Source organism: Periplaneta americana, chromosome 11, assembly GCF_040183065.1.
Source record: "Periplaneta americana isolate PAMFEO1 chromosome 11, P.americana_PAMFEO1_priV1, whole genome shotgun sequence".
Taxonomy (NCBI): domain Eukaryota; kingdom Metazoa; phylum Arthropoda; class Insecta; order Blattodea; family Blattidae; genus Periplaneta; species Periplaneta americana.
In genome coordinates, this window is record NC_091127.1 from 23,768,781 (window position 1) to 23,785,331 (window position 16,551).

The window sequence follows — 16,551 nt, forward strand, 5'->3', positions numbered from 1 at the left end:
GCTCTCTCCCAGTGACAAACGTTCACTGTCACAACCACTCACCAGGATCTGCTGTTCAGTCTTGACGTCTTTCCCGTGCAGTTCCCACATGGAGGAGGGAGGCAGCTGTCCAGGGGGTGCTGTGGGCATCTGTCCCAGCCAATTCTGAGCTGTAAATGCCGCTGCGGCAGCTGCAGCAGCCGCTGGACCAGGTGACATGTTACCTCCCCACACAGACTCCAACTGTGTCACAGACATAAAAGAGAACTTAATACAAGGGTGATTCAGAAAGTAAAAGCAAATATTCTCTTATTTTCGAGATAAAGTAGTATTTGGAGACATAAATATGTCAGAAAGTTATTTATCATCTTCTTCTTCTTCCATCCCTTATTCTGTCAAGCGTCGGGGTAATCTCGGTCTATCCATCTCTGCCACTCCTGTCTGTTACTACTCAATCCCTTCATTTCTCCCACTGCCTTCCCACGTTTCTGTCCAATTCTCTCAATTCTATCCTCCCATGTTATACGTGGTCTTCCTCTTCCATATCTTCCTTCCACTCGCATTTCAAAAACCTGTTCCAAATCTCACTTTCTTTTTCCAATGCGGTCGTCATCGTACAGATCCGTCCAGTCTGAGGCTACGTTTAAATCTCTGAATCATTTTTACCTCCACATGGGTGATTAGCCCAGTGTGAAGTGGTTTGATGGGTAACCTTCCTATTGCTTCCATATTTATATCCCCTGAAGGCAGGGTAACCAGTTATACCCCCAGGCAGTGGGTGTCCATTTTAGTCACCTCTTATGACAAGCATGGACTACGTTGGGACCATTCTTTAACCCCAGTCACCATAGGGGGTGTTATTTATCATCATAGATTAAACCGAAGTCTTGATCTGGTTACAAAGAAATAAAGGTGTTAGTTTACAAGTTGGGTCCCTAGTACAGGTTTGTGCACTGTATATGAGTAACCAATATCAACAAACTTGTCCACTGAAAACTGTACTTCATGGCATACAGCAAGTGTATGGGGACAACAACAAAGTATCTGTAATTTTGTTAGTATTGGTATTCATTCCAACAACATTTTAAGTTAGAGACAATCAGGATTCAACTTGTAAATAATATTTTTTTTTACAAAATGTTTATACAGCCAGTGCTGACATACTGCGGAGAAGTTTTAATTACTTCACCTTTCATAAACGACATAGAATATGTTCAAAACCAAGCTCTAAGACTCATTACTGGAGGAATCAAAACAACTCCAATAGATTCTATGAGATTCCTCACTAATATTAACAGTATCAAAATGACAATACAAGAAAAAGCACTGATTCAATATGAAAAACTTATCAGATTACCAGGAAACAATTGGTATTCATACAGTCCTCTCTGTAGATTGAAAACTCAAAAAAGTTTCATATCCATTGTTCAAGAATTAAAACAGAAAATCAATATCCCGAATTTAAAAGAAAACTTACAAATTAAACCAAACCCTTTAAGGGAACCAGGTAGTGATTAGAGGTCAAAAACCCGATTTTTAATTTTGTGTTTTAAAATAAAGTACAAAACTGTTCTTTAAAACAATATAAATATTATGGGGGTATTTCTGCATATAACTTAAGCCTTTTAAATGATCTCTTTAAATTAGGCGGTGCATGTAGTTCATACATTCTTCTTTTTTTAAAATGCAGTTTTCCACAAGTTGACATTTTTCAAACTTAAGTGCATTTTTCTCTGAAACTACTGAATCAATTTACATGAAACTTTTACAGTGTTTTCTGCAGCCTGTGTTCTACATATTACACCTACGGGTTTAAGATTATCACACACATAACACGAGAAAAAATGTATATAGATTGAACAAAATTATAAAAAAATGTTAAGCAAAGTTCAGTATTTTTTTCTGTTTCACTAGAGATGAAATATTTAACTAAATTTTGCTTTAGAATTTACAATACACATTACTAGATAATTTTAAAAAGTACAAGGCATATGAGAGAAGATTGTAGCAAGTAATGTGCACCTGAAGAATCAGATACACTTAGCAACGTGGGAAAACACGTAATCAGTTAGGACCTTTCTTTTGCACTTGGATACGAAACTAATTAGTTGTCTTTTATACCACTTAATTCAAAATGATTGATTGTGTAAGCCTGGAAATTTTTATTCCATTCTGACCACTAGAAGCCTAGAAATACTGAACTAAACTTTTGTATTGAAATTTTTTAATCGCACAAGCACCACACCCAGCTCCCTTAACTCTATTAAATATAGAATATAATCTAAATTTAACAGAAGAAATACTGAAATCAGAAGTAAACACTGAAATACTGAAAAAATTGTCTTTAGAGACAGTTAATATTAGGTACCCTCCACAAAACTGGCTTCATTTATACACTGACGGATCCTTGATCTCCAGAGAACAAGGTGCCGGTGCAGGTGTTACGTGCTGTCTCTTCTCACTTTATAGATCACATGGATATGGTACAACAAGTTTTGATGGTGAAATCATTGCAATAAGTGAATGTCTCAGGAATCTTCTATGCCACATCAATAAATTTAGGAATGCAGTTATATTGTCAGACTCCAAAGCAGCTATTCTAGCAATCGTCTCTAAACACACACCTTCATCTCAAACAGCAGAAATAACTAAAATGCTCTCTCAATTAATATCACTCAATAAAAGAATTGTATTCCAATGGATACCATCCCATTGTAGAATCCTGGGAAATGAGAATGCGGATACTTTAGCAAAGAAGGGCAGCACTGCTACTTACAGACCTGTTACTAAATCTACGTATTACTGTGTGAAGAGATTTATTAAATCTACATACTTAGACTTCAACAAACAAAATATTTGATAACACAATCTCAAGGGAAAAAATGGAACTCTCTGCATCATAATCCACAGTTAATTCCCGATTTACCACGAAAATCGTCTGTAGCTGCATTTAGATTGGCAACAGGCCATGATTGTTTGGCCAAACACCTGCATAGAATTGGAATATATCAGTCCCCTAACTGCCCATTGTGCAACTCAAACCAAGAAATTGATTCGGAACACCTCAAAATCTGTGCTTCATTGGCTGGTCATGATAATATCTTTGAAAAATATTGGAGTGCAAGAGGTCAAATGACTTTATTGTCAAACGCCTGGCATTAGAAAACAACAACATATTTATATAAATGACTTACCCTCCCAATTAGAGGAATCAAACATGAAAACAGCACTATTTGCAGATGATATAGTTTTGTGGACTTCCGGATCTTACAGACATAGAGACAAAATTCAAAATTCTGCTCTTAAAGCTCTAAATCATCTACATGAATGAAATACATCAAATTTGATGACACTCAATTTAAGCAAAAGTAACTACCAAATATTTTCACACGGTAAAAAAGAAAGAGAATTCAATATCCAATACAATGGCCAACACCTTCCTAGGACTTATGAATCCAAATATCTTGGAGTTATTTTCGGTAGTAAGTTAACATGGAGCAACCATTTGAAATACATTTCTGAAAAAGCTCGTAAAAGATTCTCCCTTCTAAAGAGACTAGCAGGAAAGAAATGGGGATGCTCTAGGAATACTTTGAACACTACATACAAAATGTTTATACAGCCAGTGCTGACATACTGCGGAGAAATGTTAATTACTTCATCTTTCATAAACGACATAGAATATGTTCAAAACCAAGCTCTCAGACTCATTACTGGTGGAATCAAAACAACTCCAATAGATTCTATGAGATTCCTCACTAATATTAACAGTATCAAAATGACAATACAAGAAAAAGCACTGATTCAATATGAAAAACTTATCAGATTACCAGGAAACAATTGGCATTCATACAGTCCTCTCTGTAGATTGAAAACTCAAAAAAGTTTCATATCCATTATTCAAGAATTAAAACAGAAAATCAATATCCTGAATTTAAAAGAAAACTTACAAATTAAACCAAACCCTTTAACTCTATTAATATAGAATATAATCTAAATTTAACAGAAGAAATACTGAAATCAGAAGTAAACACTGAAATACTGAAACAATTGTCTTTAGAGACAGTTAATATTAGGTACCCTCCACAAAACTGGCTTCATTTATACACTGACAGATCCTTGATCTCCAGAGAACAAGGTGCCGGTGCAGGTGTTACGTGCTGTCTCTTCTCACTTTATAGATCACTTGGATACGGTACAACAAGTTTTGATGGTGAAATCATTGCAATAAGTGAATGTAACAGGAATCTTCTATGCCACATCAATAAATTTAGGAATGCAGTTATATTGTCAGACTCCAAAGCAGCTATTCTAGCAATCGTCTCTAAACACACACCTTTATCTCAAACAGCAGAAATAACTAAAATGCTCTCTTAATTAATATCACTCAATAAAAGAATTGTATTCCAATGGATACCATCCCATTGTAGAATCCTGGGAAATGAGAATGCGGATACTTTAGCAAAGAAGGGCAGCACTGCTACTTACAGACCTGTTACTAAATCTACGTATTACTGTGTGAAGAGATTTATTAAATCTACATACTTAGACTTCAACAAACAAAATATTTGATAACTGAATCCCAAGGGGAAAAAATGGAACTCTCTGCATCATAATCCACAGTTAATTCCCGATTTACCACGAAAATCGTCTGTAGCTGCATTTAGATTGGCAACAGGCCATGACTGTTTGGCCAAACACCTGTATAGAATTGGAATATATCAGTCCCCTAACTGCCCATTGTGCAACTCAAACCAAGAAATTGATTCGGAACACCTCAAAATCTGTGCTTCAGTGGCTGACCATGATAATATCTTTGAAAAATATTGGAGTGCAAGAGGTCAAATGACTTTATTATCAAATGCCTGCCATTAGAAAACAACAACAATATATGTTAGAAAGTTATTTATCATCATAGACTAAACCAAAGTCTTGATCTGGTCACAAAGAAATAAAGGTCCCTAGTACAGGTTTGTGCACTGTATATGAGTAACCAATACCAACGTGTCCATTGAAAACTATGCTTCATGGCATACAGCAAGTGTATGAGTGTGTTTACACAGAAAAAGTGAAAATATTCTGACCAGTCCACTTACTTTAAACACAACAATAATGGACCTATGATAGCAATGATTGGTTTAGGATATATAACTAAACCAAACAGCATGAAAAAATAAATATGAGCATTGATCTCTAGTCCACTCTAAACTAAACCAATCTAAACTAATATTTCATGTACCAAAATACAAAACATTATATATGTACATGCTAGGGCCTATATTCATTTTCATTTTTGACGACAACAACAAAGTATCTGTAATTTTGTTAGTATTGGTATTCATTCCAACAACATTTTAAGTTAGAGACAATCAGGATTCAACTTGTAAATAATAAGTTCATTATTTATTGCGTCAGTTGTTTCTTTGGATGTAATACTTCTCTCCTTCATGAGATTCTGTAATTAAACAATATATGAAGATAAGCACTTACCTTCATGCTAAAATATGCACCTTTCAATTGTTTATTTTTACATTACTGGATAATCAACAGTTGACCTAAGAAATCCATTTTTTCTTAGTTGTTATTATCCAGATTTCTGAACTGAATGTCACTTAGGATACTACCATCATTTTATAAAACTTGTTTTAATACATGCTGAAGCTTTAAAAGTTGTTGTTGTTTTCTAATGCCAGGCGTTTGACAATAAAGTCATTTGACCTCTTGCACTCCAATCAGAGTGCTGCATTGGAGTTAAATCATTCGCTTGAACTCGGTGAGTGTCGCACCCTCAAGTGAGATACGCTCGTAATAAATAGAAGCACAGTACAAGGTCATCTCACCGACATGTCTTATCTCGTATGAAAGGCGACAGATAAGATACACATATGTTTTGCTCACACGGTAAAAATAAGACTTTATTTTCTGCGTTTATGACAAACATTTAATGGAACAGCAATGGAACGTACCAAAACAGGAACATGAAGTTATAAATAAAATAGTATGAAAAACTTCGATATACAGTTATTATTGCTAATTAATAATTATTCAATATTTGATTTACCACATATATAATATGATAGGCCCATACATAGTGTTCCGCCTATATACTGCGACAATGTAGAAACATTTTACAAAATATTATTGATATAGTAGTAGATTAATAACAATATTGGTACAGAGATAACGTCACAGAAAATATAATAAAACGAATAATCATGCTGCACAACTGTTACAGACAGAAAGATTGATACACTAATTATTAGAGATTATTATTATTATTATTATTATTATTATTATTATTATTATTATTATTACTACTAGAAAACTTGATACAGTTCTTGCATTATCATGATTGTGCTCTCCGTTTATAATAATTACATTTACATCCAATAACATCTGTCAGATGTGGCAAAAACAAAGTCACTACTGTGTGGAAAAAAAAACATTTACCTACAACATTTACATTACATTTTAAAGCAATTTTCGTAGTTGTACTATGGAGAGGTTAGTTAAACACTGCAAAGTTTTGAAATGATAAACATCTATGATGTTACTACACAGTTCATCACTGTAACAAGAACGAATGTCTAACGCTCGGCTTGTACCGTTCAAGGATTTATCGCTCGTGACAATTTTACCCATCATGCATGTACGCAAGGTATTCTCCATATTTGCTTTTCTATCTGCTTATCTGCCAAATCCTTGTTCTTCTATCTAAGAATAACATCCATCTACAGTAGCATGCAAATTAATCCGAACACGACATATTTTTACATTTTCTGTCATTGTTGGCCTCACAGCTGCTCATACCGCTTTAATTGACATCTGTAGCACGTGTAATTCCATTGTTGGTCTGTCATTATTTTTTTTATAATATACGACATTTTGCCTGTCGTTTTGTACTTATAAGCATTTCAGTTGTGTTGAAGACTTAATACTGCAATCCTGTGTGCATTCTGTCATCTTCACAAATGGATACAACTCCACAAAAAAGGTCTAAAATTATAACATTAGCAGAGCATTCTCCTATGACACAGAGGCAAATTGCTGCAGAATGTCACATCGGTTTGGCTACTGTTAATTCGATCATAAAACGATACAGGGAGACTGGATCATCACACCCCAGAAAAAAGGAAACTGTGGCCGGAAAAGGAAGACTTCACCTGCAGATGATCGTTTGTCAGGAAAAGTAAACTAAATCCTACACTAACTGCTGTCGACTTAACCCGCGAGTTAATGGCTACCACTGGGGCGAATATTCACGTCACAACAGTGCGGCGTAGGCTTTTGGAAGCTGGACGAAGAGCTCGTAAGCCTATTAAGAAGCAACTGCCAACCCCTGTTATGTGCAAAAAACGCTTAATGTGGGCAAAATTACATCAACACTGGACAGTGAATGACTGGAAGAATGTACTTTTTTCCGATGAGTCTCATTTCGAGGTCCACGGCCACCGTGTTTCTTAAGTACGGAAAGGATCCGAAAAAGTAACAGCAGCTCATCTCCAACAAGCACCCAAATACCCCCCTAAAGTAATGTTTTGGGGTTGTTTTACACATGAAGGGCCTGGAGCATTAATACCTGTCAAGGGAATGATGAATTCTGACAAATATATTCACTTATTGGAAACCAGAATCGTACCCCAGCTGCAAAAATCATTTCCAGATGGCAGAGGTGTGTTCCAACAAGACCTGGCACCATGCCATACGTCTCGAAAAACTACAGAATTCTTCAACAAGAAGAATATTCAGGTACTCCCCTGGCCAGGCAACTCACCCGACATCAACCCCATTGAGAACTTGTGGTCAATTTGCAAATGAAGAATGCAAATATGGATTGTTGTACAAAGGAGAAGATGATTTCTGCCCTCATTGGTGTATGGTTTCGCGATGAAGAAATGAAGAATATTTGTGGGAAATTAGTGGAATCCATGCCAAATCGTCTCAGAGCTGTTATTAGGAAAAAGGGAGGCCACATAGATTACCGAGGTATGTCTTAGATCCTTTTTTTATCCCGTTTGAGTGTTTTTGCATAAGTAATTACGTTGTTCGGATTAATTTGCAAGCTACTGTATATGTACATATTTAGTTACACTGCAAGTGGGCAAGCACCCGGTGGCAGTGGTATACACAATATAAACAATACACAATAAAATGATAAGCAATACACAATAAATTTACAATACACAATACAATTTTATACACAATACAATTTTATACACAATATAATTTAACACAATAATAATAATAAAACATAAATAAAATCCACATGTGATGCTGCATTTATCTACTTAAAAATTAATAAAATTTGTCTTTAGTTTTTCAAATTGTTTTAACGTACCTGAGGCTTGGCAGCTTTGTTGCCCAGGTGTCTGATAAGCATCTGAATGGGGTTGGGTTCGCTCTCAGTCTTGTTAGCGGCACTGTCAGGTACGGAGAGTGGCTGAGGATGGAGGAGGCTCTGGTGGGTTGTGTTGGGTGGAGGCTGTTGCTGCTGCAGGCCACCCATTTGCTGGATTAGTTGCTGTAGTGGTTCCAACACTGGGGCCTGTGATTGTGTGGGCGAGTGCTGACTGTCAGGCACGGACGTGGTTGGCACTTTGGGCTGTCACAAGGATCCATGTGTCAAATATCTACACCAGCAATACCCACAAAATACAATCACTAGCAGACTTCCTTCATGTGACTGAGCTGCTATATTTATTACAGAAACAAATCTTGATTATAGAGGCACCTACAATGAAAGAAGCAAGTGTAAAATTCAGAATATGTTGTTGGTCCAATGCTTAGGCACTCGAAGTCACAATATGCAAAGTGCAAGATCATCAATACTCTATTCATATTTACCTTTCGATACAGAAAAACAATTTTTAGGGATAAATTTCACCAATCAACATTGTCAATTGGTTCAAAACTTAGTACACTGGATTCACTATATTTCCGCACTTGTATCAGCTCTTGCTATAAATTTAAATTACACTCCAAATATCAATCGACTTGGGGTTTGCAAAAAAAAAAAAAAAACCAATCTCAATACTCTGAAAGTAAACTCTGATTTCAATTTTCCCAAAAGGTTCCAATATTGTTCATATTATTCACTTGTGATAAGATATATTATTTAGCGATTTTAACATTAAAAATAGTCCACACCTGTGGAGTAACGGTCAGCGCGTCTGGCCGCGAAACCAGGTGGCCCGGGTTCGAATCCCGGTTGGGGCAAGTTATCTGGTTGAGGTTTTTTCCGGGGTTTTCCCTCAACCCAATACGAGTAAATGCTGGGTAACTTTCGGTGTTGGACCCCGGACTCATTTCACCGGCATTATCACCTTCATATCATTCAGACACTAAATAACCTAGATGTTGATACAGTGTCGTAAAATAACCCAATAAAATAAAAATAAACATTAAAAATAGAGAAGCTCTTTTAATAAAAGCTGGAATTTCTTCTTCTTCTTCTTCTTCTTCTTCTTCTTCTTCCGCCCCGTTTTGCTGTTAGGCGTTGGGTTCGCCTCGCTCCGTCCAGACTTCCACTCTCCAGGATTCCCGGTCCCTGCTCATTTTCTTCATTTCTGCCAATGTCTTGCCTCGCTTTCTTCCTATTCTTTTTCCTATTATTGTTTTAATGTTCCAGTTTCCAAATCTCATTGTCCTTTTCCATTCCGGTCGTCTCCTATTTAGTCTGTCCAGATCCGAGGCTATTATTGTTTCTTTGAATCGCTCTAACCTTCGAGTGGGTGATTAGCCCAACTTGAAGTGGTTTTATTTCAGCTTTCCTTCTCTTCCCCAGTTTTTGAGGTGGAGTCAGGGCATTTCCTCCCTGGCTCACTTGCTAAGGTTTTCCCGCCTTTACTCGGGTTGCTGACTGCGGTGGTTTCCCACTGGGCGATGGGGTCGCTACTTTCCTACGCCAACAGCTGGAATTTCAATACCGTAAATCTAGACCAGGTATGCTCATTCTCTGATTCCCAATTACGTTCTGTAATCACAACCTTCGAATGTAGAGCGTGCTGTTCCCCATTCGAAGCTCGACGGATGACTGCAGAAGGCAGTTCAAGTACTTAATAAACGCACGAACAGTGCGGGACAATGATACAATCAAAACCTTCTGTAAGCAAACAATCATTCCATACAGTGTGGGAGGAAGACTATTTTTCTTGTACGTTCGGTGAAAACGGAAAGTGTTTACTATATTGTAAGGTACTGTCAGGAATACTACTGAGCAACATAAAACTACATTATAGGCTCTGCTACCCAGCCAGACCATGTCGAAGTGACAGAGAAGCTGTTTTCTGTAATATAGCCTTTTTTCATATACCATATTATTATTATTATTATTATTATTATTATTATTAGACCTATTATTATTACTATTATTATTGTTATTGTGGTGATTTTATTCCAGCAGAAATAGATATTTTGATAAAACAATTTTTTCAAGGGTGCAACGTGCACTACAGCTTCAAGAATTGAAAGCACTTCATGAAAGTGCCAAACACTGAAGAGAGTCGAACAATTCAGAGTCTATGTTTTGGAGCAAGTTAGCCTATGTAGTATGTTGGAAATTAGCTAAGGCACTAAAACCCTTCACGGATGCTGAACTTGTAAAGAGATGTATGGTGCCTGAACAAAATATAGTTAATTATGTACTGCAACAGTTCAAATGTGAATTCATAGAACATAGTTTTAGTGATTTTAGACGTATGGAGAGTGATATTAGTATTTTTGTTAATCTTTTCATAAATTTAGTACAATCCGTAAGAGTGCAGTTCCAGGACGAGTTAATTGATTTACTAAGTAACGTAGAATTCAGAACTAAATGCAGAGAATATGACTTGACAAGCATAGAATTATTTTAAAAATGAACAAAACTAAATATTACAAGATGAGCTTATTCGCTGCCACTATGTTAGCTTCCTTCGCCTCGACATATATGTGCGAACAGTTATTTTCGAGAATGAAGGTTACTAAATCCAAACATAGGTCCCGATTAACAGATGAGCATCTTTAGCGCATTACAGTAAATTCGTTGGAAATAGATTCCCGATTACTTGCAGAAAAAAATGCAGATGTTTTATAGACCGCAAAGTAGACTATATGGTGGAATATGAAAATGATATTATCTATGATATTATTATATCATAACTATATTAAATATATTAAATAATGTAATAACTGAATATTGCAGTGTATACTCTTTCCTTTTTCAAATTCAGTTTATTATCCGTATTTAAAAGAGTGTAAGAACTATGCCACGGGCGGTGCTGCAATGTACAATGCAATGTAGTTGCGGAGCCCAGTCCGTACACTGTGTGTGTTATGCAGAGCAGCATCATCCGTGTAATCGGGGCTTTTACAATTTTGAGCATACCTGATCTAGACTCTAGGAATGCCTTTACAGCTAAAAAACATCAGTTACATTGAAGTATGCAACTGAGATGATTAAGATGCTCACAGATCTCAGTAAGGAATCCAAGGTCGCTTATGGAATCCTCATTTTCTAGTTATAGAAGAGGGGTTTCCTAAAATAAATAAACAGATAGGCAGACGAAAAAAAAAAAATCAATAAAATTATATTAATTATTAAATAATTATTAATTAATTATGCACCTAGTAAAGCATATTTTACTACATAAAAATCACCACACATCTCTTCATTCTATAACAAAAAATCACTTTCGCATTCCTTTTTAAAACTACATTTACGTGAAGATCTTGCAGTTTTGAACAGAGCAGCATAACGGTATACTAGCTGTAGCATGTTCTGACACTGAGGCTTGTTGTTGACATTCGAACACACAATCAAATATCAGCGGTACTCCACACGCTGAGTAAAGGTTAAGTTCATGACATAATCTCAAGAATGCGAATCCAAGTTGATCATCACTGCTCTAAAGTCAAGAAGCAGGTGGAGGCAAAACTTTCTTGCACCTGGATATCTTATGTAGATAGTTCTAAGACATAGTAAGAGTGTAACTAAATTACTTTCTCAGAAAGTCATTAATTAGACTTTGATCTGAAAAGCAATGACTTGAGGACAGTCATGAACTGATATAATTAACACGCTATTCAATATATAATCTACTACAAAATTCAATTACAGATTAGATGAAGATATCAATGTGAAAATAGTAAAAATGTGTTCAAAAAATCTCAATGTGGTAGAATTTTAAAATATTTCTGATTACTATATATTCTACAATAAGGCAGATTACATATTCTACCTGGTGCAACTGACTAAGGAGATGCATCACTGGGTTCTTGTGCGTGTGGGCAGCCATCTGTTGCATGAAGGGGCTGAGTCCTGGGTCAACAGGTTGTTGTGGTGGTACCGGCTGGCTCAACATCTGCTGCATGATCAGCTGTAGAACAGTAACATAAAGTATTAAGGACAGAATTTTAAAAATTAGATGGCCAGATATAATCACAAACTCAGAACTATGGAAGATAGCAAATCAGAAAGAAATCACAATAGAAATCAAAAGACGAAAGTGGAAGTAAATAGGGCACACAATCAGGAAAGAAGATGGAGCAGTAGAAAGAATGGCTTTGGATTGGAACCCCCAGGGTAGTAGAACAAGAGGAAGGCCAAAAAATACATGGAAGAGAACAGTTTTGGAGGAAATTGCTACGGAAGGGAAAACATGGAGCGAAGTGAAGAAGTTGGCTACAAATAGGATCCGATGGAGGCACTTTGTGAATGCCCTGTGGTCCTCATGAGGAGATATAGGAGTTGATTAAGAACAGATGTTAGCCAGCATGTCTTTATGATAAGTTGAAAGATATTAGGTTTAAATGAAAATGAATATTCTACCGGCTGTAAATTCATGATTATGAAAAGAGAACCTGAGTTTCCAGAGATATTTTATGATTACTTTATAACTATGTCCATTGCTTTTGCACCACTTCCTATTTCTCACTAATATTATAACTACCCAAAATATTTTTTTTATCCAATGCCACCAGGTTGTCTTTTCGACATTTCTGGTCTTCTCTCCTGGCCATGGCTTAGTTGTAACCCACTTCTGAGGTTGGGGCGCCTGGAAGGCGGAGTTACATTACCCCGATGATATGATAGGATGATTATGATAATGTGTGCCAGGAGAGGTCTTAAATCTAAACTTAACCTAAATTCCAGACCATGGACGAACACAGGAATAATCCCCTTTAAGGAAAAATTCCTGTGCTCTAACCGGGAATCGAACCCGGGATCTCATGAACTATAGCCAGAAGCTCTGACCACTAGACCATGAGGCTGGTCACTACCCAAAATATAAACACTCCAATTTAATCCTACCTGCTGCTGCTCAAGAGGTGACAGAGTGCTCCAGCGTTCTGTTTGTGACAGCTTCCCTGCCACAGCCTGCTGCCTGCAAAGCAAGCACACACACACGCACATCATAACCATTTTGCCCACCTCCATACCCAAAAGCAACTCTACTAAGTTTATGTATGTCAAATATATCTCTTACCTCAATTTTTCCATTATAATATTAAACAATACATAATACATTTTACTATACATAGGGCCAGTTGTATAAAGCGTTTGAACCGAGATTAAGGGTTAAAATGGCCGCCAATCAAGTTGAACCAGATTTCCTGTTGTATAAATGCTAATCTAAGTTCATGTTACCTACGAGGCGCGTCCATAAAGTAACTTTCCCACTCGTCCCACAGCTAGCAAACCATATGTTGCACGAAGCGACTGCGTGTACGTGATAGAGTAACGTCCTGGCATACGCTAGCGGAACTTCCCGAGTGCTCTCAGTAGCTTCGTTGCATTGGTTGAAGATGGACGTTCCTATTCCAGCTCCCGCCACGTGTGAAGTGCGATCAGTGATAAAGTTTTTGAATGCACAGGCATAGCGCCGATTAAAATTTATCGTCAGCTGTGCCAGGTCTATGGGCAAGCAGATGGTGCGTTGCTGCTGTAGACAATTTTCAGCAGGATGCCAAAATATGCATGACGAGGAGCGCAGTGGGAGGCCAACCATCATCACTGACGATCTTGTGGAGCAACGCACCATCTACTTGCTCATGACCAGGACCTCCTATATTACCGGACCTGACACTGGCATCCAAGATGGCGGCCAGAAGAGGGCTTTCGTAGATTGCAAAGAGTTAAAATAAATACGGCATCGATAAGATTATTTTAACAAAATTCTCAATGAAACAATAAATAATAAAGTTCCTTACCTACATAAATGAAGATAGTGCATTCAGTAACATAAAAATAAGCCTACATATACACCAATAATAAAAGAAAGCAAGTGATTAAAAGCTGCAATATGTTATTATATTAGGTCTAGGCCTATATGATTTTATATATGAATATTGGCAATTGCCCAATTGACTCTTGTAAAATTCAGATTTGTGAGGAAACAGAAGGCAGTAATACAATACTGAATAACTGCTACTTCAGGATTTAGGAAATCTTACCTGAATTATACAAATAGATTTCATCAGCAACTGGAAATTATATAATATGGAGTCCTGTCTTCCTAGTCACTACACTTTGTCACTGTATTCACTGAGATTGGTTGAAAATAAAGCTAGCTATTCACTGCGTACAGTTTAACACTGTGCCCACTGATGTTGATTTAGAATGATATGGTACTATTCACTGTAGTTTCTCACTGTATCCACTTGTGTTGATTCAGAATGAAATGACACTATTCACTGTAGTTTCTCACAATATCCATTGATGTTAATTCAGAATGACACTATTCACTGTAGTTTCTCACTATATCCACTGATGTTGATTCAGAATGAAATGGCACTATCCACTGTAGTTTCTCACTATATCCACTGATGTTGATTCAGAATGAAATGACGCTATTCACTGTAGTTTCTCACTATATCCACAGATGTTGATTCAGAATGAAATGACACTATTCACTGTAGTTTCTCACTATATCCACTGATGTTGATTCAGAATGAAATGACACTATTCACTGTAGTATCCACTGATGCTGATTTAGAATGAAATGACACTATTCACTGTAGTTTCTTACTATATCCACTGATGTTGATTCAGAATGAAATGACACTATTCAGTGTAGTATCCACTGATGCTGATTTAGAATGAAATGACACTATTCACTGTAGTTTCTTACTATATCCACTGATGTTGATTCAGAATGAAATGACACTATTCACTGTAGTATCCAATGATGCTGATTTAGAATGAAATGACACTATTCACTGTAGTTTCTCACTATATCCATTGATGTTGATTCAGAATGAAATGACACTATTCACTGTTGTATCCACTGATGCTGATTTAGAATGAAATGACACTATTCACTGTAGTTTCTCACTGTATCCACTGATGTTAATTCAGAATGAAATGACACTATTCACTGTAGTTTCTCACTGATGTTAATTCAGAATGAAATGACACTATTCACTGTAGTTTCTCACTATATCCACTGATGTTGATTCAGAATGAAATGACACTATTCACTGTAGTATCCACTATATCCACTGATGTTAATTCAGAATGAAATGACACTATTCACTGTAGTTTCTCACTATATCCACTGATGTTAATTCAGAATGACACTATCACTGTAGTTTCTCACTATATCCACTGATGTTGATTCAGAATGAAATGACACTTTTCACTGTAGTTTCTCACTATATCCACTGATGTTGATTCGGAATGAAATGACACTATTCACTGTAGTATCCACTATATCCACTGATGTTAATTCAGAATGAAATGACACTATTCACTGTAGTTTCTCACTATATCCACTGATGTTAATTCAGAATGACACTATCACTGTAGTTTCTCACTATATCCACTGATGTTGATTCAGAATGAAATGACACTTTTCACTGTAGTTTCTCACTATATCCACTGATGTTGATTCAGAATGAAATGACACTATTCACTGTAGTTTCTCACAATATCCACTGATGTTAATTCAGAATGACACTATTCACTGTAGTACCCACTGATGCTGATTTAGAATGCAATGCCACTATTCACTGTAGTTTCTCACTATATCCACTGATGCTGATTCAGAATGAAATGACACTATTCACTGTAGTATCCACTGTATCCACTGATGCTGATTTAGAATGAAATGACACTATTCACTGTAGTTTCTCACTATATCCACTGATGTTGATTCAGAATGAAATGACACTATTCACTGTAGTATCCACTATATCCACTGATGTTAATTCAGAATGAAATGACACTATTCACTGTAGTTTCTCACTATATCCACTGATGTTAATTCAGAATGACACTATCACTGTAGTTTCTCACTATATCCACTGATGTTGATTCAGAATGAAATGACACTTTTCACTGTAGTTTCTCACTATATCCACTGATGTTGATTCAGAATGAAATGACACTATTCACTGTAGTTTCTCACTATATCCACTGATGTTAATTCAGAATGACACTATTCACTGTAGTATCCACTGATGCTGATTTAGAATGCAATGCCACTATTCACTGTAGTTCCTCACTATATCCACTGATGCTGATTCAGAATGAAATGACACTATTCACTGTAGTATCCACTGTATCCACTGATGGTGATTTAGAATGAAATG

General features: G+C 36.5%; 1 protein-coding gene across 2 annotated transcripts in view; it reads right to left on the bottom strand.

The window, feature by feature from the left end:
* The window catches only part of Gyf (GIGYF family protein Gyf), a 96,675-nt gene that overhangs the window by 23,460 nt on the left and 56,664 nt on the right, over positions 1 to 16,551 (bottom strand). For both annotated transcript variants that reach the window (XM_069839153.1, XM_069839154.1), the window contains exons 12-15: positions 13,271 to 13,343; positions 12,198 to 12,335; positions 8,318 to 8,581; positions 43 to 222 (exon numbers count right to left, since the gene is read on the bottom strand). In XM_069839153.1, the coding sequence (XP_069695254.1) occupies positions 43 to 222; positions 8,318 to 8,581; positions 12,198 to 12,335; positions 13,271 to 13,343 (655 nt within the window). The remainder of the gene's footprint in view (positions 1 to 42; positions 223 to 8,317; positions 8,582 to 12,197; positions 12,336 to 13,270; positions 13,344 to 16,551) is intronic.